Source organism: Pseudopodoces humilis, chromosome 20 (genome assembly GCF_049639895.1).
Source record: "Pseudopodoces humilis isolate 2021_Gansu_Grassland_sample_001 chromosome 20, ASM4963989v1, whole genome shotgun sequence".
In the NCBI taxonomy this organism is placed as follows: domain Eukaryota; kingdom Metazoa; phylum Chordata; class Aves; order Passeriformes; family Paridae; genus Pseudopodoces; species Pseudopodoces humilis.
The window spans coordinates 5,359,340-5,387,104 of record NC_142219.1 but is presented as its reverse complement, the minus strand read 5'-3'; the positions used below and the strand labels follow the sequence as shown (position 1 = coordinate 5,387,104).

At 39.4% G+C, this 27,765-nt stretch overlaps 1 protein-coding gene across 1 annotated transcript; it reads left to right on the top strand.

The window, feature by feature from the left end:
* The first annotated feature begins 321 nt into the window (after positions 1-321).
* KREMEN1 (kringle containing transmembrane protein 1) lies at positions 322-27,765 on the top strand. Its single transcript, XM_005524344.3, has 9 exons — positions 322-657; positions 10,319-10,481; positions 13,376-13,467; positions 18,122-18,246; positions 18,686-18,839; positions 19,645-19,977; positions 20,565-20,723; positions 21,912-21,996; positions 22,496-27,765. Exons 1-9 carry the CDS (start codon positions 579-581, stop codon positions 22,656-22,658), a joined length of 1,353 nt encoding a protein of 450 aa, XP_005524401.1. The 5' UTR covers positions 322-578; the 3' UTR covers positions 22,659-27,765.

Genomic DNA, 27,765 nt, shown 5'->3' with positions numbered 1-27,765 from the left:
GCTCCAGGGGAGGAGAGAGTGCTGCACCTGCGCTCTCCATCGGCTCCTACAGCCCCCGGTCAGCCCAGCGGGCGGAGGGTGTGCGCGGGGCAGGGGCAGCGGCCGGCCTGGCCAGGCCACGGGACTGACGGGCTCTTGCCCGACCTCTTCCGCGGGACACTGGCTACGAGGGGAGTGACGAGAGCGAGCCTTGGGTCGCTGCTGGGATGGAGGAGTTTGTGTGTTTGTGTGTCTGCGTGTGTGGCGAGGCGTCCCGGCAGGCGAGGAGGGCTCCGCGGGGCCAAAGCGCTGCCCCGGGGCGGAGGCGGCCAGCCCGAACCTGTCGGTGTCAGAAGTGGAAGCGGCAGCTCTGCGGTCCCGCGCTGCAGCAGGTTGGGATGTCGGTCTCTATCCTTTCCTGTCACATGGCTGGTAATAGGATCCTCATCTGCCACTCGGCACCTCGCCGGGGCGCACTTACAGGACACATGCTGTAGGGCCTCCGCTTCCCGCACTTTGCGCTCTTCCCGGCCGCCTGCCACCCCCGGAGAGCCGGGGCTGCCGCCTGCGAGCGCGGCGCGGCCCGGCGGCCGCTGCCTATGGAGCCTCCCGCCCTCGCCGCCGTCCTGGCCTTCTCCGGGCTGGCGCTGAGCTGCTGCCGCGAGCCCGTTCTGTCCGGTGAGTGCCGCTCCGCGGGGAGCCGGGAGGGGGGCGCGATCGGGGCTGCTCCCCGGGCTGCTCGCAGGGCTGAGCGGCGAGGGAGCGGGGCAGCCTCTCCCCGAGCCCCGCGAACCCGCAGCCCCCCGCGGAAGGGCTCTGCCGCCCGGCAGCGCCTCTTCGAGGTCGCGACGACGTCTCTTCCTGCTCGCCAGAGCCGTGCCGGGCTCGAAGCTGCTCGTGCAAGCACGCAGCGGGTGTTTTAGCCTGGAGTTCGTGGGTATTTGAGGCTCTCCCCGTGCTTGCTGAACCGGGATCTCGGAAACTCCTGTGAAAGCACGATGTGAGAGAGAGAAGAGCAGCACGTTTCTCTGTAGAAGTGGTTCGATAGCTAGGTCTGCGGAATGGAGGCATTTAAAGGGAGAGTGGCGTACGATTGTTTGTGTCACTGGGGAAAAACCTGTGGCAGCAGAGGGTGAGCATCCCGCCTGTCCGCAGTGTGCTGCCCCAGCTCCCAGCCAAGCCTGGGCTCCTCTGACCATTTAGGTTCAGCCAAAGAGACGGGGAAGCCTGAAGCTTCACTTCCTAAAGTGATTTTTCACTTAAAAATTTCTCTGCACCCTTTTGTCCTCGTTTTAGTTGCTACTAATGATTTCAAGTACTGTGGTTCTCCTCTGGTAAACATTGGCCATGCTTTGCATGATCAGAAGTGGCAGTTCCAGATGGTCACAGCCATCAGACGTGGGGTCCTTCTGGATACATTTTGTGTATTCTTAATTGCTGTTTCTTCTTACAAAGTAGAATTTGCTCTACTTCTTTTTGAACACATACTTGCTCATCAAGTTTTTTGTAGATGTACCTAGTTAGATATGGAAAATACTTGCATAGCCATTTTCAGTTAATAAAAAAACTTTTACAAGAAAAAAGTTCTGGTAAACTTTACTTCTTCTCAGAAGTAAAACATGAGAGTATTTTCAGATCAGCATTTAGAGAATTGCCTAGACAGGGACCACGTCTAAGAGTCTGTTCCCAGTACCATTAGGATGTGCTTGGTGCAGACAGGGGATGCTCCTTCCTTTGCATAGGTTGAAGTTAGTTTTGCTTGTAAGGTTTCTGAACAGAACACTCCATGTGGAACCGTGTCTCTCACAGAGGGCTGTGTGACAGCAAGAGGAGGATATGGCCCAGTGTGAATGTTTGGCTGTTAGAGGGGACAGAAATGCCTGAGCACAAGCAGCTGGGGCTGGGGGAGGACAGAAGAATATATAATGCCTCCAAATGAAGGTGTAGCAAAAGAAAATGGATCTAGAAAGTAATGCCACCTATGTGTCTTCTGCTAAAGAACCTGGAAACGGTGCAAATACAGCAATTTGTAATTTGTGTGTCAGAGTTCCTAATCTGCACAAGGTACACATCAGGATCTTTGTCTTGACCCTTAATCCCACAGAATTGAAGTGGGATCAGCTGTGTCAGGTTGCACTTGAAACTAGCAGAATTCTGAAATTACAAGCATTGCTATTGGTTTCGGAAGGTAGTTTGTCATAGGGCATGTTTTTAATGCCTGTTCTTTTTTTGGCTTTTTAATACATGTCCTTATAAGCTTATTGTAAAGAATAATCAGAATAAAGTCTGTGTCCCCATCATTTGCTGAGATAGGAGAAAAACTTCTGGAATTAGTTAATGAAAAATTACTCCAGTTGTCAGAAATGAAAGTGAATTAACAACCATTTTTGCACATAGTACTATGCTACTTTTCACAGAATGTTTCTGCTTCACTGTGTGATATCTAACAGTTTCTATTAATTCAAACACTGACATTTCTGCATTCAAACATCAGCCATATATAATTTCTCAAGTGGATCAGAAATAACAAGTGCGTGAATAGACTACCTACCATTAAAGGACTCTTTGAATTTGCTGAGTTTTATGTTACAAGGCCAAAGAAATGGAAATGCCTTCAGCAAATGTTAGTTTTGGTGAACAAATGTTATTTTACATACTCAGTGCAATAAGTTATAATTTCTAGTTTCTGTACTTATAGCATTCATTTAATTTCCCCATCAGAAATGTATATGATTATCAATCTCTCTTTCCTTTCTCTGTTTTCTTTCCATTTAGCAATACTGAGTCACCTCGTTCTTGGTTTTTTTCCCAGCTGAGTCTTTCCTTTGAGCTGTTCCAGCCTTCTCTTACAAACCTGCTATCTCTTGTCATCTTATTCTGTCTATGCCTTGGTGATTCAGAGCAGTTCTACTTGATATACCATAAGCAAGCCTCATGAAAATACTTTCAAAAGCAATTTTTTTTTTCTTTCTAACTAGGCAGATAGGGGATGAAATAGTCAGACATTTCAGCATATCATGCTTGTACATGCATAGAGCATAACTCAAAATCCAGAGTTATGTGAATGGATTTAAGCAGGATGGAGCCAAAGAAGTAGGAGGGAGGCAGGGATTACATGCTGCCAGCTGCAAAATTTTCATTTTTGTCATATCACACCATAGTGGTTGTGAACTTGACCACTCCCTTCATCTACACAGTGGCTATGGCCCATCCTGATAAAATTGCCAAATGGATTCAGCCTGCCACACTTGACAAGGGTACAACAGTTTTAAAACTTCACAAAGAAAGAAAACAAATGGGTGTATTAAGGAACAGAAATTCTTATGGGGTCACATCACGCATTCTTACTTGCAGTGATAAAGAATCACAAGGCAAGCAAGTGTGTTTGCATCTTGTGGCTGACGACCAGCCAGCAGCTGCAAAGCTCTGGCTAATATAGCATGTTTGTGTTGTACAAATAAAAAGAAAAAAGGGACAGAATGCATTGAGAAATAATGGGAACTGTCTCTTGTGCTTATAACCTAACTTGCCTGCTTCCAACATGTTCCAGAAAAGGTTTGGCCAGACAGGTTGTTTTGGGGTTTGTTTTTTTTTTTTTTTAACAAAAAAAAAAGATTGATGAAAAGTGATTAGCTTGATGACTAGAGTCAAAATTTCACAAGGATAGCAAGTTCACATATATCACAGCTCACACACTGCCAGGGAACACAAGAATCAACTCTGCATGTCTGTACATTTCCAGGAATGTTCATTTTTACAAGAGAGATGCTTCAGTCAAGGTTTGATCAAATCTCAGGTGGCATAATTCAAGTATAATCAGATATTCACTGTGGCTACCCTCTGGCTTGGACCAATGCTAATTAGGTCTCTAATTCTGACTAGCAAAAAGGATTGCATTTGAGGACTTTCAAAAATTGTATGGGTATGTCTGTGTGTGTGTTTGCATGGATATGTAGAATGAACAGGATACAATTTTGAAATTACATGTGGAGTGCTTCCACACTGTAAAGGAAAAAATGATCAGCTAATCAAGTGACCTCATAGCATCACATCAAAACTTAACTGTGTGATTTAAGAAACAGGGAGTTGTTTTCTAGGAATTTTGAAAATTGCAATTTTAAACAAAGATAATTATTTTGTGATTTTTTTCTTTAGCTTGTACCAGCTGTTCTGTTATTGGGGGTTTTTACTGTTACAGCACAGGCACAGAAGCCTGATAGTTGTGATGAGTGGTTGTATTATATTAGTATGAATTGGAATAGAAAAGTATTGAAATGTAAAAATACTACACTATTTTTTTACTTGGGTAGATCTAAATCAGCCTTGTACTTCCCAAAAGCATTTATTTTGCATCATAACATAATATGGAATGAGATTTTTTTTTTTCCCTGACCACTCATATGATAGTATGCAAATTAACTTTTGGTTCAGTCGATAAAACTTCGTCTTCAAAGAAAACCATTTCAATGCTAAAAATATTTTTAATAATGACCACAGAAGCCATATTTGTGTCTTTCATCTCCTGAAGCTTCTTCTGGTTTTAATCAGTGTTCCCACATGAAGAACTGTGGCAACCTATGATAATAGAATCCCTATTCACATCTCTAGGGAAACAAAAATGTTCTCATTTGAAGAAGGTGATGTGGTGTTTTGCCCCTTCCACCCGTGGGCCCCTGCCTCTGTCACTGCCGGGGTATCTTGGCATCAGTTAAGTGGTTTCTGTCCTTTCCTCTCTGTGTTACTTTCTCATTGAAGTGTTTCTGCTGTCTAATTATACCCTTTCAATCAAATTAGAGACTGCAGCATCTGGTTAGTGCCTGTAACTGTTGCCATCTGCACCTAGATACAGTGCTTTCATTTAAGGAGGAGTGCTTAAATTTCAATCTCCAGCAAGAACTAGAACAGTTTAGATAGAATGGAAATGACTTAAAACTATTCTTGGAATACTATGCAAGCACATGCATCAGGCAACCCACACTGAGTCATTATCGGATCTGGCACCCTTGGTTTTGTACCCTTATATTCTGCTTAAGCATTTTTCTGACTTTTCCAAAAGGCTGTAGGAAAAACAAGTGAAAACTGAGCATGCAGTTATACCATGTAAATTCAAGGAACCCTTAATTTTTGGTCCAACCTTACAGAACGTTTAATTACACCACTGTAATGAAACCCAAGATTTAAATAACAGCCACTTTCATTTATGTTTCATTAATCTGCAGACCTTTAAAAGCAAACCTTGCTTTTTGTTGGGCAGTAGGTGGTGGGATAATTTCTGGCTTGGGTAGGCTAGTTTCAGGTTGATAATTGTTGTCAGTCTCTCTGGACACTACTCAGTGCTCCAAGCAGCTTCCAAAACATTAAGCAAACAAAGTGGTTTGGGTTGTTTTTTTTGCTCTCCAGTGGAATAGGAAGAAGTTTGTCATTCTGAATTTTCAGTCTCAAAGGCTATGCACAGGCCTCAAACTTGGAAAGTACTCTAAGTCCTGAAACCTCCATCCCTTCAGTCTGCAATTTGTAGTGTCTCTCTGGATAGATATCTTGGAGAAAATCATTGCAGGCTAATGCAGACTCTGAAATGTCAGTGATTTATCATCAGTGAAAAAGTCAGGCTATTATAGTCTGAACTACCTTAATTTTTCAAATGATCCTAAAGTGGTGCCCATGTGGAGTGCAGGCAGCCTTGCAGTCCCAAAGTAACAAAGGAAAATGATCATTGTAAGGTCCCTACATTGAAGAAGAAACCGACACAGATGGAAAGAATTTCTACAACAGCTGCTGTTTGATCTTCCAAATGTTGATCTGGCTCTAATAAAACTAATTGTGAACCTGTATCACACACTGAGTATTCACTTATAGTGGACAACATCCCTAGTCTTGTTTTCTGCTTTTCTGTTCTAGCAGTTGTCACTCAATACATACTTACCTAGTCTCAGCATTCATTTTAAAAAGTTACTTGCTGTCAGCCATGGCACCTGATGTGTTGAAAACAAAACAGCCCTGACAACAAAGTGCTGTCCGTGTTTTCTCACTAAGGCTCATGAACATTAGCCTGAACAGCACCTGTTGGAAGCTTTTGTGACTGGAACCACTGCAAAGGTTCTCTGATTAATTATTGCTGATTAATCTCTGATTAATTATCTTTAAAGCCATCCCCATGACACAGTAGTAGCAGCAGGGTCATTAGGCAGTTAATTGAGTGAAATCATCATGGACACTGATTCTAATCACAGATTTGACATAAGCCTCTGCTTCAGACTATGTCTGAAACCCAGCTGACTAAGATCTTAGAATTATGAGGTCACACATTTCTAGATTTGAGTGGTCACAGCTTTCTTTATGTCCTGTCTGAAACCCAAGTGTTTTAGTAGAGGTTTATAGCTGACAGGACAGTTTGAACCTTGCGTGCATGAACAAAATCCATGTGGCAAATCTGTCAAGCACTGGTGCCTTCTCGGGGGCTGACAGCTGTGGTGTCCACAATGTGTTCTTCCCTTGCTGTCTTTGCCACTGGGAGAGGACTTGGATACAGTGCAAGTTCTGTCATAGTTTAACATAATCTTACAAAACTTTAAGTTATAAGGCTTGCTGAAATTCATAGAAGTGGTATTAATTTTCTTGAGTCACAGTTCTGATATTACATTCCAAGTGAGGGGCTTCATACCCTAAAGTTGTCATGGAATTATCACTCACCCTAAGGCAGTTGGATCCAGTGGGTGCCACAACACAGAGAGGTGGTTGTTGCTGGTTGATTTACTCTTTTCCCTCTCCCTTTTGCATAAGCTACCAAAGAGAAACCAGGTGATTTGAGTAAGACAAAGAGTTTCACCAACAGTGTTCAGTCTAGTCTTTCCTGACTGTTTAATTTAGATGACCTCATCTGAATTAGTTTTGTGCAGACAAATCTAGGTGACCTTTTTTTAAGCTCATCTTTTCACAGTATTATTGCACCAGGGTACAAGATGAAAAGCAGGGTGGAGGTTCAAACCTCCTGTTCTCCAGAATCTCTTTGGACTTGGAATTGAAATAGAGGACAGTGTCCTTTCTGCAGATGAAACATGCACCTTCAGCACATTGAGAGTATTAATTTCATGGTGAAATCACTAAGGTAGTGTCTTGGCTGTCATGCAGCAAAATATGATGAAATCACTGTGTGCATTAGACAGAAGAATTTAATTGTTTACTGCCAGGATAGTGAATATGCTGACATCTGTAACTATGCTACTAGGAATTCTACAGAAAACTGTACAAAATATATCTCAGCAGATCTCAAAGCTGACTGTTCAAGGTAAAAGAATGTAGGCTTGTGTCCTGGTTTCAGCTGGTATGATTTTTTTCATTAGTAGCGGCTATGGTGCTGTGTTTTGTATTTAGTGTGAGAATAATGTTGATAACACACTGATTTTTTACTTGATATCAAGTAGTGCTTACTCTAAATCAAGGAGTTCTTAGTTTTCCATGCTTAGCTGTGAGCAGGTGCACAAGAAGCCAGGAGGGAGCATAGCAAGGACAACTGACCTGATTTTTTTAAATTGCCAATATTTATTTGAAAATAGTGCACTCCCATGCTATGGTAAAACTGTTATTAATCCTTAACAAAATCCAAATTCCCTGTAACACAAAAGGTTTTGTATTTCATTTGATAACAGCTGCTAAATTCCATGACTTAAAGTTTTCACTAGAGTGTTTCAGGGATAATCAATGATTTTTTTGTGGTGTCTCACTGCCTCCCCTTTCCACATCCACATCTAAGCCAGGGGAGCTTTGTTACAGCTCAGCTGGCACATTTGCACCAAATCTCTTGATAGTGCAAAGGAACACAGGAGGCACTGATACAGCTACCTATTGTCTTGGGAACAAAAAGCTGCAGTTAAGAGGAATGAAGAGAGATCTGACTCTTCCTTTTTTTCTTAAAGTGCAGTGAAGTTTGAAGAAAATCAGTTAAAAAAAGCTGACACGAAAATGTCAGTCACAACTGCCTGTTAAAGCATGGGCCAGTCTTAGCAGATCCTAAAATGGACTGAAGTTAATTTCAGTTTAGTTTGTGTGCCAGACTACATTCAGGTATTTTGCATTCCTTACATTTCTGAGTAGATGGAAGTATCTATTGCTTTTCATTTAGGAGCGAGAAGCAAAAACAAAATAAAAGCACAAAGCTGATGTAGATATATTTTCTGGATGTGCTTATCACTTTTCACAATTTTTTTTTGCTGCATATTATTTTATCTATTTTTGATGACATTTTTCTCTCTTTTCTGCTAAATTCATCAGCTTATATTTTTCCGCTATAACCTACAAAAGCTTTTATATTAACTGCAAAGCAAAAGAGGTATTGAAGAAAGTTAAAACACAGTTGTGACCTTAAAGTGGTTTTTTTCCATGTTTATGCAAATACCTGTGGTGGCCTGAGCACTGGAAACTCAGATTTGCATTTTTAAGCAAATGTATGCAACCCACCTGTATTGCTAAGGCAGGTAAATTACAGTAAGGAGGAGTATTGACCTGAAGCTTGTTTTTGTTAAATTATACAGCTTTCTGTCCACAGATGATAGCAGAATACATTAATGGCTCTTCTGTGTGCCTTCAGCAACAAAATTTCATTTAATAGAAATCCAAACCTGCCTAGGCATGAAAATGCATAGTGAGAGCACAAAACCATTGTCTTTCATCTGCTGTGTAATAGAACTCTGAAATAATTATTATAATTGTACCACTCTGATATTTGTGAGCCCAGACTAAACTAATTTCAGAAGCATGGTGTTAATAATATATTTTTCCTTCTTCAACAGTAGTTCTAACAAAAATGGTGTATTGTTAATATCAGGATTAAGATGTGGGTGAGTTTTTTTTTTCCTCTTCCAGCTGCAGCCACACAGGTCTTTCTAGACTTGTTTTGTAAGTTAGATCTCATGAGGGACACCTGAGATCAGCACATACTTCAGAGCACTCTCCCACTCCCTCAGGGCAGTAGAACATCTCTGCAGCTGCAATATGGTTTCTACAAGAGAGCACTATCAGATGAAACAGGAGGTTTCACAGCCTGTAGTTAGCAGAAAGATTTGGGAATTTGTGGTTTCCCCAGTAATGCTGTCCAGTACAAAGCAATGTTTACAGCAGTGTAACGCAGCAGTTTTAATTCTGTCACAGACTGTTACATTTTAATCCTATTCTTAAATAAATGCAAGGATGATAAATGTTAGCAAGTATTAATTATAAACAGGATAGACTTATTTATGGTAAATTAATTATAATGATTCTTTCTGGAAGATAATCACAGACTGGTTGAGATGAAAGTGACCTCTGGAGTTCATGTTGTCCAACTGCTGTGCTCAAGCACAGTCACCTAAAGCAGGTTGTCCAGGACCATGGCCAGGTGGCTTTGGAATATCTCCAAGGATGGAGATTCTACAGCCTCACTGGGCAACTTGTTCCCATGCTTTGCCACACTCACATTGCATAATTTAATAAAAAACGTTTTGCAATTTCAGCAAAAGTACAATTGTTCATGCATTGGGATATTTATTTCATCAGAAGATGTCCAGTGAACATGTCCATGCCTGTGGCAGGGAGGTTGGAACTTGATGATCCCTAAGGTTCCTTTCAACCTGAACCATTCTATGGTTCTGTGATTAACAAGGCCCAGCAAAGCCAGGCAGCATGAAATTTGTACTTCAGCTGAGAAGGGGCTAATGCATTTAGTAACTAGAGAAATCATTCTCTACTTTGGTTTCTAACTTGCTGAGTATAAGGAGGCTAGGAAAACAAATGTAAGTGGGAGAAAATAGAATGCTGAGAATACTGAGCCATACTTTTTAATCTGAAAGCATAAATGCTTTAGTAGCAAATCACAGTATTGTGATTATACTCTGTTGAAGGAGATCCCTTTCTAAGGCAATTCCATCCCTAAGAATTTTTCTAAATCAGAATGTAAATGTTGATAATATCCATGCTTACTAAGTCTTCCACTTTGTAAAGTACAGATAGTGACAACTTTAGCTGAAGTGGCGTGAGATTTTGGTTAATATGCTGGTAAGTAGCAGATGGATAGTGTCATATGATTTCATTTTTGGAAAATGAAAAAGTTACAGAGTCAGAAAACAGTAAAAAAGTATTATGCTTATTTAGAAAATGCATTTTGTGTAAATCTCTCTTCAGACCTGTTTTATACATTGTTTATTAAAGTATTGACATCATAATATCTTGAATAGGGGTTTGACTGAGAGAAAGCTTAAATCTTTATCTGTCTAAACAATGCATGGTCTATTGGATATGGGGTGGAGGGTGAGGGAAGAACAAGCACTAAACCTACGTTCATTCTTTTTCCATTTCCCTTTCTTCCCAGAATGCTATACAGCAAATGGGGCTGACTATCGTGGCACTCAGAACCAGACCTCCCAATATGCAGGGAAACCTTGTCTATTTTGGAATGAGACCTTTGAGCATCCTTATAATACTGTGAAATATCCCAATGGGGAAGGAGGGCTTGGAGAGCATAACTACTGCAGGTAAGAAACATTTAACATTGCCTGTTATACGCAGTGTTACTTTGAGCAGCTGACAGAAAATTAGGAAACATTCTGTCGTGCAGTGAAGAATGTCGGAACCATGGGTATCTAACACTTTTTTTGGTTTGCCCTGTAATCAGTACCCTGAATCTATGAGCAACATTAGTAGAATAACTTTTTCAACCCAGTTCCCACACTTCTTCAGCACAGTCCAAATCATGTGTCAAATTTATAAGGTGGCACAACAGACTATAGATTACTTAAATGAAAAGGTGGAGATAAAATTATCCAAATTAGAAGTACAGCAGTTAACTGAGTGTCTGGAGGAGTCTCTGGATGTTTTTTATCCTCACACACAAGCCTGGTTCTGTTACATTCTCCAAATTTTGTGCTAAAGTTTTGTTCTAATGAAAGTTATGTAGTCACTAAAAATTCCAAGTGAGAATCAGTCATTTAGAGTTATTTGAATTCAGAAGCTCATCTGTCAGGGGTTACAATACCAGATTAAACCATGGCAGATGCACTTCTGTTTCCTTGCCTTCTAGAGAAGTCCTCCATAACTATAGATAGAACAAAAATAAGAACTTCAGAATTTAGGAGCCAAATCAGAACATAAGTTCAGAGATGTTTTGGCTCTGCAGGCTTTTTTTCAGGTCTGTGTCTCAGGAGGCATACTAATACAGAGCTGTGAAAAATACAGTGCCACTGAATTCTCTCCGATACAAATAGCAGAATCAAGAATGTTATTCTGATTGTTGCTGTGTGGCAATATTCTAGACAGGCTGTATCTACAGGATCTTACTTTTGGCAGTCATCTCTGGCTAATATTTTGGTTACTACAAAGCAAAACATTTACAAGCTGTGCAAAAATACGCATGAGAAAATGAATGTCTATCCAGATATTCAAAAAACACCTACTTGAGTCTTGCTTTACCTAGCAAATGAGAACTTGGTAAATGTTACTAGGAGCAAGAAGCCTATAATCTGATATATAAACCTGAAAAATTACTTAATTACCAAATAGAGCTTTTTTTACCTCAGTCTGCTAGGTATTAGATTATCCTCATTGAGGTAAAGTTTGCCTGGAAGGTTAGGCATTTTCTTCCTTATGCTGTATCACCTGGCCTAGGAATATTCTCCCAGGTGTATGGAATGACAGTCCTAACTAATGGATAACTTTTAACTTCAAATTCTCTTGAAAGAAAGCTTGGAAAGTCACTGAGAGTGCCAGAGTATATCTTTAGCATGCAAATGTTGTCGAGGCCTGTGATACAGCTGTTTTAGCTCTTTCTCTGACATTCATCTGCTTGATGACAATGGACAAGTTGATCTTCCCTTTTCTCAGGCAGCACATACCTCACAAGGCTTTTCTAAGGCATAATACATCCCTTTCAGATTTGATTTTAGGGACAACATTTGAATAATTGAATTTTACACTTGAAGTATGAATCAGAAACATGTTACCTCTCCATGGGTGGTCCTTACTTGGAATATTTTGTTTATTGCAAGACACCCTGTTAAGATGGAAATGGCTTATAGCATTCCACTCATTTCAACCATAACAAAATTATGAAGACTGAAATTTTTGGAGACTTTGAAAGACAGAGAGTTGTTTTCTAACTGCATGCACTTCTGAGGTTAAAGACAAAGATTTCTAAACACATTCATCATGTTTCTCTACAATTTCCTCACATTTTTAAGGCATTTATGTGTAGAGTGCTGTTATCACGATTGAATTCCAGACATAGGGTTTCTGTCATGAAGATGTAAATGCTAAAATTCCTTTAACTCTGGAAACAAGGGAAAATGGGTTAGTTCAAGTACAAGCTTCACTTGGTTTTAGTCTTCTACTTTTTTTAGCTACTGGAGGCTCTTGCATTACATCTAAATTCCTAGCATAGCTAGTCTTAGACTTTCCTTGTTCACTACCTCTACTAATCTGTTTGAAAGCCTAACTAGCAACATTTTAGTCATCTAAACTGCACTCAACTCACCAGTTGTTTTCAGCAGTCTGCTATTTGGCCAAAAAACATCCACAGAATTTCTAAAATTGGATCTCCCACAAAAGAGTTGCTAATAGGCGTAAATGACAACATGCAGCTGAACTGACACATCAGTAGGGCTGTGTCATTAATAGAATTCATGCCAAAGTTCATGATAAAAAAGATTGCAACTGGTCCTAGTTAAAAGGAAAAGTCATATTTCAACCTGACTGTCCAAAATAACAATTTATTCTCTTAAATAGATCTTAACAATGTGAATAGCTTTTCACAGTGTACATAGAAAAAACTTTAAATAACTTAATGACCAGTGAGGTGTGCATTTGTAAGTGGTGCTACACAACAGCAAATAATTATAAAAATAGTGATCATCATCATCATGGACACATAAGGAATTAACCATCAATATAAAGCAATCACTGGAATGGATTTAGTCAGTTTTATTGAAGGGGAGGAAAATAATTCAGTCTATCCCAGAAGATTTAATCAGCTAAGTGTTTTTATCACCATACACACAGAAAGTTGGAGTCTGGGCTGTTTTGTACCAAGGCAGAAAATCAAGTTTATGAGTCTGTGGAACCTGTACACAGGATGTGAGACAGAACATCTTCCTCTCTGTCAGTACTGACCAGAAATAGCTCTGCACCTTTTAACCTTAGAGTAAAACAAAGCTATATTTTAGACATTGCTAGCATCTTATGCTTGATGAATACTGTAATAACCAAAGCTATCTAAACTTCCTGATAATGCAAAACTTTGCAATTTTTTGGTATATAAGTTCAACAGTAGGTATTAGAGCAAAAATAACAATGCCATTGAGGTTTAATAAGATTGATTTTTTTGTGTGTGTGGTTTTTGAAAAAAAAAATATGAATTTCACTGGCTGTTTTTCAGAAACCCTGATGGGGATGTCAGCCCATGGTGCTACATTGCAGAACATGAAGATGGAATATACTGGAAATACTGTGAGATTCCATCCTGCCGAAGTAAGAGCTCAGTGCAATTTATTTAGGCCTGCATCTCAGTTGAGCAGAGATTGGCAGTTATACAACAGTGGTTGGTGATTTCCAAACACAAACTAGGATAAGGCAAAACAGCTTATTTTCAGTTGCAGACTAAGCTGTATTTTAAACAGGTTTCTTAGGGTTTATGACAAGCTTATTGAATTGTTTCTCCACTGCTATCCTTTTCATCTGATCTCAAAATTATTGGATTATATTATTTACAAATAATACTGTATGACGGAATCACACAAAATATGTGAAGTACTGCTAGTTCTTTTAATCCATAGATCATTAATTTATTAAAATCTAGAGAACAAAAAAAGGGAAAGTTTTTACAAGGTATATTCATATCCATCCATTGCAATTAGCTCATAAAATGAATTACATTAGTTTAATGTGTATAGAGCATCATACACAGAATTGCTTGGAGGAAACAAAAAATATGAGAGGGCACAGTGGAAAGGTGTCTGTGTGGTGTATGGGAACTCTGGACTAGAATTCTGACAGGTTCAGATACTTAGAATTGCTATGAAACCATAACCTGGACTTCGATTTTTTTAAAATCAGATAATTCACAAGCTACTTACATGAAGCTTCTTTCCAGAATTTAGTATTTTTTATGTATTCTATTTTTTACCGTGTCCACAATGTCATGTCATGATTTGTGTCAGTATGTTCCAAAATTGTCTTTCCCCAATCACTTCTTTTAAAATATGCCCAAATATTAAGAAGATAACCTAGTTTTGCCTGTTAACAAGCAACCATAGCTACTACATTTTAGTAAGTCTAATCATTAATATTTTCACTTGCTTTCCTAACTTCTTCTGTGCAAGTACCCTCTGTTTCTAAGGCATAACTTGGGTGTTCACTGCTAAGCAGCAGAACAGGTGTCCATATGTAGATACACATTTGATTGGAAGAAGTATATTTCTTACTTAAAGTTAAGAAAACAAAACAAGCAAAAAGGAGCTAAAGTGATTTTTTTTTAAAAATTTTGTTCATAGCTTTGTTGTTTTGGTTTTTTTATGAACATGAATGACTCACATCTTCATGCTAGGCAAACAAATACGTAAGTGTGACCTTAAGACAGATACCTTTTACCTAGACTTAAATTCAGATTAAGGGGTCTAATTTAAATAACACAAAATCATTCAACAATCTGATACTCATTGTTCAGAGGGCATCTTACTCTTATTTTTCTAATATACCAGGCATGATTTAAGATTTAAGATGACACTCCTAATTAAGAAATTTAACTTGGTCTAAAATGAAAGAATTTGCATTTTCTTTAAAGACCACAGATGTTAACAAATTATCTGGATATGGCACCAGGAAAAAAGCTGAAAGGCAAATTCTCTCCACTCCATTTGTTCTACACAAAGGATCCTTTTAAAACCAGCCTCGCTCATTTTCTCTGTGGTGGGGAGCAGAGGATTTAAACTTGGACACTTACTTGCACAGATAATCCAGACTTACATTTACAAAATGTCCTTTTGACCAGTAGCAGCTGCTTCAAGCATTGCACTGAAACTCGATACTAGAAAAAGGAATTGCAGCAATTTAGAGCAAACTGTACATTGCAAGCCCATCCAAATCTTAATACAAACCTCATGGTTTATGAAGCTGTGTAAGTAAAAAAATCTTTTATTCTTCACCAGACTTTCTGTTTTCAGTAAGCATGATGCTAAGTCATAGGACCATCAAAACTATCTTGTGAAGTACACAACACAAAACTTGAGTTTTGTGATGGAACAAGAAAGCAATTGTGTAAAAAAAATTACTATTTGTAAATTTTTAGAGAAAAATTTCTTATATAAGCTTCTTTTCCTTAACAATATTTACTACTAGAAAATTATCTGGAACATAAGTTACCTATTAACTGTGCCCACATAATACCATGGCAGTGCCAACAACATGAAGCATCTTGATTGCCGAGAGAGATTTGCATGCAATGACTCATCTCAACAATAATTAAGAATCTACAGTTAAGAATTTTTCATTATGGTGATGAATTCACATGATTATATCATGTGTCTCATTCCCTAATATTCCCTAACACATAACACTACGTTCTTCAGTCAGAAATGTGTTCTGACATTCTGCATGTGTAATGTACAGAATTTAGCAGTGTTAGATGAAGATGGATGAGCATAATCACAGGAGACAGTGGTAGTTATTCCAGGAGGAGCTTCCCTTTTCTTCCTCTCTCCTCCTTGGTGTCTGCCAAGCAGACTGGAATGGACAGAAACAAAATAAAAGGCAAGACTGCAGCTCCAAGTCCTGAGAGAACATGTGCATCTCACATGGAGGATTCAGAACTGAATGCTTCAGATGGTTTGTTTGCAGTGTTGCAGCTATTCCCAACTTTTTTGGTCTCCTTGTTAATGAGGTTAGGTTTAAGTTCAAAGGAAATAACAACTTACACTTCCAAAATGTGAAAGAAAGAAAGAAAGGCTTGCTATACCACTTAATTACATTTTCATGTTTGTGACTCACATGACTCTCTCCCCATAAAGAGATTTCTGGAATTGTATTTCCAGAGTGCATGTATGTAATGTAATAAATTTGACTGAAATATTGAGGAGGTGTTAAATGGCAGGGCCAGGTAAGTTCTACAGAGCTATATGGAACAAAGGAACAGGGACAGTTCAAACAATTTGTGCAGACTGCCATTGCAAAAAACTAGGAGACTCTTCAAAGACAGCTAGATGAGCATAGCTGGAACATGGTTTTGAGCTCAAAATGATTAATTCCATATTTGAATACATTTAATACATGCCTTAACATGTAAAATGCAGAAGCTGTGGTGTTTGCCAGGACCTCGTTATGTCAAATGCTGCTTAAAAGAAAAATAATATGCTTATGCAAAAGAGGTGACCTTTTAAGCAGAAGAGGACAAATAGATACAAATGGGTGAAGACAGTGTAATAGTAAAACATCACTGGGGAGCATGAACAGTAATTGCAGAACACTGACTGTCTCATTTTGTGCCAAGTTTCTCTAGCAGGCTAAATATTAAGAGCAAAGAAGGTTAAAATACTGCTGGGACACCAAAGAAACTAATTAGTCTTAGGATGTACGCTTGATTTAGTTAAAAAATTTAAGAAGTTTTTAAATTACTCAGGTTTCTTAGCATGGAACATACTGAAGTACTAATCCTCTGGAGCCAAGGTTGAAATGTCTCACTAATAAAGCTACTTTAAAAAAGAAAAAAAAATTAAAAATCCCAGGTCTCTAGGAAAATGAGCTAGGTTGGATAACTAGGAAGATTCTTCAGGGCTGTGAAATCATGCACAATACAAAAAAGAATGAGCTCTCTCAGTTATCTACCCAGCTGTACTCAGCTGGGGTGGGGCTGCAAGTGGGGATTTCCAAAGGTCTGTTAAATCAGGCTGTAACTTGAAGTCTCAGAACTTACACGGATGTTGCTGTGGGGCATATCAAAGCCATAACTCCCTGCAAGTATTTATAATTGAAATTGTATTCTTAGAGAACAAAATTAATTTATGAACAATATTTGTAGCAACATTATGTCATTATTTATAGTAAGTTTACTGGGTACTGTAATAACCAATGACTACGTAAATAAAACACTCATACAGGTCTCTGAGCACATCATGTCATACAGAGCTGTGGCACTTAGGTGGACAAGAAGAATCCATGTCAATCTGGCATAGGAATAAAATTTATCTTAACATAGACCTAGCTTAGTATCAGATTTAATTTCAGCTTTGTGAATAGATATGACAAGTGGGTAAGGGATAATTTTATGCCATTAGCACAGCACTGTATTGTACTCCACATCCTCTCTTGGAGGGTGGTCATTGCTTTGATGAAAAGTGCAAAACTAAAAAAAAACAGCACTGAAGGGGGAAAATTGATCTCCCATAGTGACCAAGGAACCTTGAAACATCATGTTGATGTAAATAGATGGGTTGCTTTTTAAAGTAATATTGCTCGTTTTTAATCTTGTTGTACAATGCTTCAGATTCATATCAGAATTCAAGTTTTAAATATTAGGAAATTCCCCTATATATAGTCCCTCCCATAAAACTTGCCAAACTCCATTCTATAACATGGGGGGTTTATCTTTAGGTTCCCTTCCTCAAGGATTCTTAGGTATATCTTTAGGTTGTCTTCCTCAAAGATCCTGTTTTGAAAACTTCCAGAATATAACTGTTTGGAAGATCAGACAGAAACCACAGAGTTTAATTTACATTTTCAGAATATGCATGCAATAGTAAAAAAAAAAAACCAAAACAAAAAAAACCCCACAACACCCCTGAACCCATTTAATGCCTTGGGTTTTTTTAATTGCCTCTTTCAGGAGAAATGAACAAGGTATTTATCTTGTCTATTTTACTGCAGCTTACTGAAACCAGCTAGAGAGTCTTACAGGTATATTTGCTGAGAAGAGATGATACTCTTTTGTCCCATCACTCATCCTTGGGTGTGTTTGGAAAATATGACAAGAATCATACAGAGTACAGTAGCAAAGAGTAGCAAAGAGTAACAAAGAGTAACTCTTCCCACAGTGCAAAATCAAGCCCCCAACAGAGAGAGCTGCTCAGTGGCCAGGTAGTGCATGAAGTGGTCTGGGATGTTTAGAATGACTGTTGTGTATTACTCCTGCCAGTGCCAGGAAATCTGGGCTGTTACAAGGACCATGGAGAGCCACCACCTTTGACTGGCACAAGCGAGACCTCAAATAAACTCACAATCCAAACATGCATCAGCTCCTGCCGAAGTCAACAGTTTAAGGTGATTTCTTTGACATACATTTACAGAATGTTTTCAAAGACAGTAATGGCAACATGCCTAGAGCTCTCTGTCATATTTCTTCTCTTCCCCATATTTTTTTAACTTTTGGGAGGTCTAAGGTTACACTTCCACCCCAGAGATCAAGCCCTCTCTCTGCATCCAGAGGAATCTGTACAAATTACTAATGAGTAACGCCAGGAGAAAATGTGATTGCTTACTGTAATTGTGAGTGTCAGGGTGCCCTCCATTCCATCTTTCCCCCTAGTCTTAAGTAGCACCCTGACAGCCCAAACAAAAATAGCCTGTGGTGGTTCCTCTGACTAATCTTACTTCTCCAAAACACACATATTCTGCTGCCAGCTTTCTTGCTCAAACAACCTCCCGCTGTCACTCCTTCAAATACTTTTCCTCCCTTTCTTATGCATCTTTGTTGTCAAAGTTTGCAGGCATGGAATCAGGTTATGCTTGTTTCTGTGGAAATAATCCTGACTACTGGAGATACGGGGAGGCAGCCAGTACGGAATGCAACAGTGTTTGCTTTGGAGACCACACTCAGCCCTGTGGTGGGGATGGCAGAGTCATTCTTTTTGACAGTAAGTATTGAAGCAGGCTCAGTTTTTCCCAAAGGAGAGGCCTCACATGTTCAGCAAATTAGGGAAAAGGCTCAAAAACAGTGAGAACTGTTGCACACCAAATGGCAAAACACCTCCACTTGGTACAAAATAAAGCAGCTTTCCATCTCTGCCTAAAATTCTCATCCATTAATAATGCAAAACAGCTCTTCCAAGAAATGATGCTCGCTCATGCTCCAGAGGTTCTCTCATTTTCCTCACAAGTGGGACTAAGCTATCAGAAACTCCCTAAGAAATGATCTTACTAGAGAGTAAAAAATTGTATGTGCATGTAGGGATGTGCATTGTCAGTTGATGGCATTTGAGTTGCTCTCTGGATTCGCTGGTGTGTAAGTTTTCAATTTCACACAGCTGTGAAGGAATGTCAGTCATTAAGCAGTGAGAGTTAATAGTCACTAATCCACTTGCCTGCTAGGGATGGAGTAGAAGCCCCTGAATCAGAGATTTCTCTTTTATCCCATTTCTGCAGTAAAGGGTACATGGTTACACACAAGGACAAAGGGTAGTTGCAGTATTCAAGATTGATGCATGGGTCAGAGTAATGAGGCATAAGGAGAGTATCCCAAGCAAAGGCAACAGAGGCTGTGCTCCCAGTGCTGTGGGAGGGAAAGAGCAGCTGCAGAGTGCATCTGCTGGCCTAGCAAGTCTGTACCTTTAAATCACATTTAAGTATTAGAATCTACAGGGTGCTAAAGCTTTTTGCAAAATTAATGTATTACCTCTTTTCTTTCTTCCCATTTTTCTCCCTTTCCACTTGTTTTCACAGCCCTGATTGGTGCCTGTGGAGGGAATTACACTTCTGCTACAGCTGTGATCTATTCCCCAGATTTTCCTGATACATATGGCACAGGCAAAGTCTGTTACTGGACCATACAAGTTCCAGGAGCATCTCAAATCCACTTCACCTTTGTCCTTTTTGAAATCAAAGATGCTACAGATATGGTGGAATTGCTGGATGGTTATACCTATCACGTTCTAGCTCGTTTTAATGGCAAGAACCGGCCTCCCCACACCTTTAACATCTCTTTGGATTTTGTAATTTTGTACTTTTTCTCAGATGACATCAATCAAGCCCAGGGATTTGCTATCAGGTATAGAGGTAAGAGGCTATTTTTGCCGTTTCTACCTTTCAGTGAAGCATTTAATTCACACAGGAGATTTCTGAAATGGCAATTAAAGAACAAATATTTTAGCTCTGACCTAACAGGTCATCTCTCTTGTTGCCACTACTCAGTGGGTAAAAGCTTTGCCAAAATTTCTCTCAGTTTAGAACATTCCAGTCAGCTACATCATAAATAGCAAAGCACAGGTTTTCAAAAATTCAATTCTATACCTTCCTGTTAAGACAGATTGGAAAATGACAAAGGGAAACAAAACAATAATCCATCTGCACATTGGTTCATCTTGGCTCCTTCCAACAGTCTCTTCCTCTCCCGTTGAAAGTCATCAGGATAAAATGTTCTGGCCCTTGAGCTGTACCTACTGTTATGAGGAACAATCAGCTTCCAGAGAAATTGAGAACCCCAACCTGGTGAAGTACAGGATTTTTTAGGAATCAGATATAACTGGATTATTTGAGTTCTTCTAAGTAAACCAGAGAGCTGTATATCTATTTATAAGCACAAAATAAAGTCCAATTACACCTGTTAAGAAATTGTTATTGTAATCATACTCTTGTGTTTTCAGCTGTGAAGGACAATGTGCATCAAAACAAGACCCCAGTGAATCACACCCTTTCAGAGAGGATGAATGAACAAGCAAATCTCAGCATCAACGCAGCCCGGTCATCAAAGATCCTCTATGTCATCACAACCAGCCCAAGCCATCCAACTAGCTCCATGCCTGGTAATGATACAAGAAAATCTGGAAATGAAGAAAACATTTTGCCAAAGTAAAATCTGGAGTCACTATTTCCTTTGCTGCCTCCTCCATGTTAGCAGATCCACTGTGCATCTTACTAACAGATGAATTTCCATTCCATTAATTAGCACTAACTGGGATTCTCTCATTACATTTCAAAACACTTCTCAGCCTAAGTCAGAAATAGTGTGAAGATGGTGAGTTCTTGAGAATGAAAGCACATCAAAATAACATGAGTCAGAGCAGCCTCCTTACTGAAATCAGCTTTAGTGGCCACTGCATGCCACAGAAGGGCACAAGCTGCTGAAGAAAGAAGAATCTTTTGTAGTTTAGAATAGCTTGAATGCTGTTTGCATCTGTTACCCCAATTAACAAAAGCCTCATCAATAGTACAGAGAGGACTAGACAAGTTAATGGGTGTAGGAGAGGGGTCACTGAGAACTGTCATGTGTTTAGAACTCACCTTCAGGACATCATTGAATTCAGGAAATTGAAGTTGTAATAATTGAAGGCAGGAAATGCACTCTAGGTGAATATCACTATTATTCTCTCCTGTAGTTAATCCACCCTGGGCATCTGCTTTTATCTGTCACTGAAGCTGGGCCTCAGTTCCACTGTGGAAGTTCCCACAGTGTTGAAGCTGCATCCCAAACCTGAAACATGAGCTGCAGACGCCCAAACCAGCCAAGGTGCAGAAGGTGCCTAGGAATAGTCTGGGACTAGGCCCAGCCTAATGCCTGACTTACCACAGTTAACCTAAGCTGCCCAGTGTTAAACTACCCCAGGAACTCCAATAGAAACTGCACCCTTGGATTCTATGCAGTTCCAAAAATACTGTTCAAATCATCATGTACAGGCAATGCTTTGAGGAAGGGGCAGTGGGTAGAAGAGAACATCTGCTTCCTTTCCTAGATAATTTTACTAGGATATGCTTTGAATTTTGCCAGCTTTCAATTTTACTGGGAGGAGTTCTGCAAGGGAAAAAATCGGTTCTGACTGGAAGTTTTACGGTTTGTGCCAGTCTGCAGAAAATACTCGTAGATTTAAGGCATTGTCAAATTACAGATTTGAACAAAGCATCACAAGGCTGTTTGCTCCTTTATTGCAACATTCTTACTGTAAAAACTGTAAGTAAATGAATATACTGAGAGCTTCCCCTCTTCTTTTTTGTAGAATGGACAATATACAGTCTAACAGCACTGCTCATCCTAAGTGTTACAGCCATAATAGCAAAGATACTTCTGCACATTACCATGAGGTGAGTGTGGAGCAAAACCAACCACAGAGAACCAAGATCTCAGCTGTGACCCAAGCCTGGGGCTCCTCTCTCTGCCTTCTGATTGTCAGATTGGCCATATTCCAAACCAAGTTAGTTATTACACTCATACCAAGTAAATTTTGTGTCCTCCAGATGGACACTCACTGAATGAAATGATGGGTGAGTTATCAATAAATCAAAATGTTGAATATTGTATTTACATAGTACAAACATGCTTAAATTAATTTGTATTAATAGCAACTATAATAACAACTACAGTCTTAATGTCACTGCTGTCATTAGGGTGGCAAAAGGATACTTTTCATTTGGTGAAGATAACCAAGAAACACTCCAAACCCTACATTTTGCACAGCAGGGGAAGTGTCACAGACGTAGTAGAAGCTGTGAGCACTCCCAGTGTAGGAGTACTGCAGACTTATTTACAACCATAGCTCCCCAAGCACAGTAACACAGGAGTGAATTTACTCTTGTTTCCTAGGTCCCACCAGATTCCAGCTGCAGCTGAAACAGAAGATTGCAGTGATGTCACTACTGCTGGTGAGATCTGGAGTATATTTTACCAACCATCCACATCAATATCCATCTTTAAGAAAAAGCTTCGAAATCAACAAGACGATTGCAACCCACTGGTGGGAAACTGAAGTGTCTTTTACTTTGCAAGAATTGATCTTGTTAAAATCCAGGTGACTTGAGATTAATCTTCCTTTTTTTTCCTCCCAATCTCATACCTGTTTTCCAAAAAGTCCATTTCCAAAGGCTTTTGAGTGACTTTGCCTATCTGCTGTTCTCAGTGACAACAGAGTTCATTGCAGCAATAATTTTGAAATACCTGGTGCTTCTCAAGTCTGTAGTGCTGTTAATTACTGCCTTTAAACCATTGCACTTAAAATAGATGTAAAAACTTGTAAAATTCAAAATGTCCTGTACCCCTATCAAAGGTAACTGAAGGGGTATCTACAGGTTGAGGATTTCTTGTGTCCCACTTGCCTTTACCACTGTGTTGTATCAGGCTACTTTAGTCCTTTTATTCTCAAGGCTGAAGAGAGAGGTGGGTACTGATAACCTGTTCAGCTACCACAGCAAGCAGAGCTGATTTAGTTTGATGTAAACACATCTAACTGTGTTTACATACTACTATACAGTAGAATGGGAATCAAAGACTGGAAAAATTATCAGCCTGGTTGCTCAGTGCTGTGCTCTTTTTGCATTTTGTTTGTGTCTACAAGCAGAGATGCAAACATGAAAAATCAAATTCAGGATGACTCTAAAACAAGATTCAGCTACAAATACACGTTTTGATTGACTAGTGCTCACCAGGTCAAGGCCTGCACGAGCATTGAAGCCTTTTAAATGCTCTCTCTGACCCATCATTCACTGATGTTTATGATAATTTTGTTCATATTCACAGTGATCCTTTAAAAACTATTGTACTCCAGCCTGACAGCCAGCATTCATCCTGGGTATAAGCTTAGGGCTTCTTAAAGGATTGTCCAAAGATACTGTAATCCACTGAATTTTTATCAGTGAGGCTAACAAATTTTTTCTCTGAACTCACATGTGTTAATCTCAGCAGCCCAAACTATTTACGAAGTTGTAGGCTGCTATCACCAACTCACCTGGACCAGACTGTGCAGCTGAACATGCAAGAAACAGCTGCCTTGACATTTACCTGTGAGGAGAAATGTCTCTTTGCCTGCAGCACTAAAACTGAACTGAATTTTAAGGTAATTGCCTTAATTGTCAAAGAACTAAAACATCAGTGGGGTTCTGATCTGTGAATTTTTTTCTCTTTGATTGCAACAGAGAGCATTAACTATTTCTTCTCTTTGGTAGACTGACTGTCCATCCAAAATACTCAGATTTCTTATCCCACCACCACAAGTGGGAAACAAGTGATTCCAAGGGATCAGCAGTGAGTCTTTCAGCCTCAGCAAGTTCAGACCAGCAAGATATTTAGGGAAAACCGTCAATGCAAATGTCAAATTGTCTGGCAAAGTTTACAGTGGGCAGCTCCTTAAACTCAGTTAGAGGAGGTTCACTGAGAACCATTAAACTACAGTAATTCTGGTTAAGTTTGAGCATATGCCAATGGTCTGCATATGCCAGATGTGCAGTCAGAGGACATCTAATAAGTGCATCTGCAAAAGGAAATTGAGAAAAGTCAGAAAATTGTCACTAACTTTAAATTCATTATAGTATCTGCCCTTATATTTTTTAACATATAACTCCCTCCTTTTTGTGAGAACTAAAAATTTCATTGAAAAAACAGGGCACCAAAGAATTAAGCAGTGAAATATTGTGCCTTACCACTGGAGATCTGGTCTCTTACCTGAACTGAATTCAGTTCAGCTTGATTTATGTACCACAGATGAGTGTTAGAGACAGCTGAACAATATCACAATGCATGCTTAAAAGAAACCAGACTTTACTAAGCCAGCAATTATGGAATTGTTTATATAAAAAATGGAATAGCATGGGAACATCTAGTACTTTCTTGCGTGAGCTGCTGGAAAGAATACAGGAAAATATAATTACAGTAATAGCTGAAATGAAGACAGGACAAGTTGTAAAAAATATGCTAGTTCTCTCTCATGTGTCATCATGTTGGACCAAAAAACATTGTCTGTTTCAGGCCCAACGAAAGTTCTGAAATTGCATTTTTTAAAAGTAAGGTTTTGCATCATGCTGTGTGGAGAAAGAGTTCACCTCAGAGATTCAGAGCAAAACAAAGTAGATTGGTTCCCAAGCATCCTTAATTAGGTGCTCTAATAGGAAAGCAGGCAGAGAGAATCACAGTGCGGTGCAGGGTCCTCGGGAGCTGTTACAAGCACATAGTGCTTATCACAAAGTGATGAAACTTTGAATGCCTTATCAAATACAAGTTAAACATTTTGTCAGAGAGACATTCATAAAGCACTTACCTAATGAGGATAAACTGGAGAAACATCAGGAACACCCAGTGACTGAGTTACACCTACTGCAGAAAGAAAAAACTCAGAATTTTATACTTCTCTTCCTTAGTGAAGAATTTAATTTCACTATAATATTAGAGAAAATTTCATAACAAACAGCAACAAAGACTGATGCTACTAATGCAAAAATCTAGAGGATTCAAGAAGAGAGATTTTTGCATTGCTTTCTTAGCTCCTCAAATATTTTTTTAAATAAAATTGTCTTTCATGGGACTTTCATGGGGAACATTAATCAAATTTATGTACAAAAGTCCCATAAAACCAGCACTTACAGCAGATTAACTGGTCATGGCAACAACAAACATGACTATATTAGACAGTGCATGGGTAATACACTGATAAAAGCATAGAAGAAATTATATTCCTCCCCCCCAAATCTTTCCGATTGGCTGATTATAGATACTTCTAATGCTAGCAAACAGAGCAATGGATGGAAATTCATGGACAGGGTCCCTTAAACAGCACTTATTACTTTACAGGGCTGAGACCATGATGAGCAGGTAGATCTCCAGTGTGATTTTTTCAAAATGTGGTAGGGTCACTCACACTTGTAGGTCTGACACTTCAGGTGTGGTGATTTATGGCCAAGATATGTGGTATCCATTAACATAGCATGTTTTGATCTTTGCTGTAAGGGTTTGGGGGAGAAAGAAGCAGAAAGTGTGACCATGCACAACTGCTGTAATCCCAAAAGGAAATGCTCCTACTACACAGCCAGCTGAGAGCTGGCAGCTGGAGAGCAGGGACACCTCAGGATGTTGGTGTTTACACCATTTTCTTTGACAAATTGAAAGTAACTGCAGAAGGATTTGTTTGGAATTGTATCTGAACGGCCTTCTGAGCTCCTGCCTAGCAGTTCCCTCAAGAGGCTGGACAGGCTGCAAATGTGACAGTAGCTACAGTGTCAAAAGCAACTGTTATGACAACCAAATCATCATGAGGAGCTGCCTCCTCACATGGATTTCAGCTCCTGCTCTGGCCCCCTACTCACTCTTGTGTTGGTGTGACCAGCTGTGTCGTGGTGCAATAAACTGATCGGGTCAAAAATTGCCATGGCTTTTTCTTCCCTGAGTTACTTTTTACAGAGCTGAGCTCTCTGGCCTTGTTCCTGGGGTGGTTGCACAGGGAGATGAGCTAAGAGCTCCCTGAATCCACAGCTAAGCAGACAATAAGCCATAGGACAAGGACAGATGTCTGCCCCAGGAGCTGGGGCAGTGAGCACTTCTGGAACTGCCACAGAGCGATCCGTGAGCCTGCTGCCTTCACACAGCAGCCAGTTCCAGCAGCCTACTCTGTGTGTGGAGCTCAGCTGGAAAGGGGCCAGCTGGACAAGTGCCTTCCCTCGTTCAAAATCTGCATTTAAAACTAGTTTAGTTTGTTGACTACATGATTTTATATGTATTTTTATCTTAATATTGTTATGTTGTGGGAAAATAGAGACGTTGTTATGTAAAAATGTGTGATGTGTTATCATAGTAATATATATATTTGTATATGTATAGGAAATGCTTATTTAATACAGCATATTATGCTTGTATCTTGCTAACATTTTATAGGAAGAAAAGATGTTAGTTTACACTCTGGGAAAAATAAATTTTCTATACACTGTAACCATAGGGAAAAAAAAAAATCAAAGATACTTCTTTGGTATATATGATAGCAAGACATTGAGAATAGGGGAACTCAGCCTCAGTTTTGTGACAGAATAGATGCTGATAAAACAGCAGCTGTAAGAAATACTTTACTCCTTTGAATCTCATTTCTAGCCTGTAATTGTATTAGGCTGTTCATCAGATTCTGCAAATTCATGTGCATTTCTTTGGATGACTTTTACCATCAAACATGTAATCTGCTTTTTCAATCAAGCATTATCTTCTTTTAGGACTTGTTTGTGCCAAATTCTTTACAGCCAGGACAATGCTGAGGAAGTTTATCACATTGCTCACACAAACAGTCTAGTGGAATTGCAGAATTAAAGTCTGTGTATTCTAACCCCCCCAGCAACAGCATAAATAGGAAGTATTTATGGATAGTCCTAGAAACTGCACTGAATCTGCAGCCTGGATGACTACAGGCCAAACCCATCAGCAGACACATGGCTGCCACTGAATGAGCATAAGTAGCTATTCCACTTTCATCTTCTGTTTAATAAGCCTTCTCAGGCAATGGGAAGGAATAGATTTTTCTAGCACACCACTTTGCCTAAAGGAAGGGTGAACTACAAAAACAACTCCTGACAAAAACTTGTCCAACTAGTTCTTACTGCCTTGCAGCAGTGTTTCACAATCTTCCAATGAAATACAGTTCACTGATAGTTTCACCTGAATATTGTTCTGGACATTTATGAACAATTCTGCTACCTTGAGAGTAAAAAATACAATTGTTTTCAGACCATGCCATTTTTTTTGTAACAAAAAATCCCCATTACACACACTTTTCACGCCACTCAAATTTGCTGAGCACCTGTGCTTTGGGATGAAATCTGGCATTGTGAACTTCAATCTGAAGACATTTTGCTACAAGTCCAAAAGCTATCACATGAACCACACATAAAGCTGTCAAGAAACCAGAATAAATCAAATTTGAGATGACTCGCTGCTGAAATACGTGCTGTGTTTATAACTGTTCACCCTGCATTCAGCAGATGTTGTAAATAATAATTATGAAAAAACAAATAAAGTGTATTTGTGCAGGAGGAGTTGCTGGGATGACAAAAATGTGTACAAACATGAAATAAAGGAGGCAGAAACTGCTGCAGTTCACTAGCAGATTACAA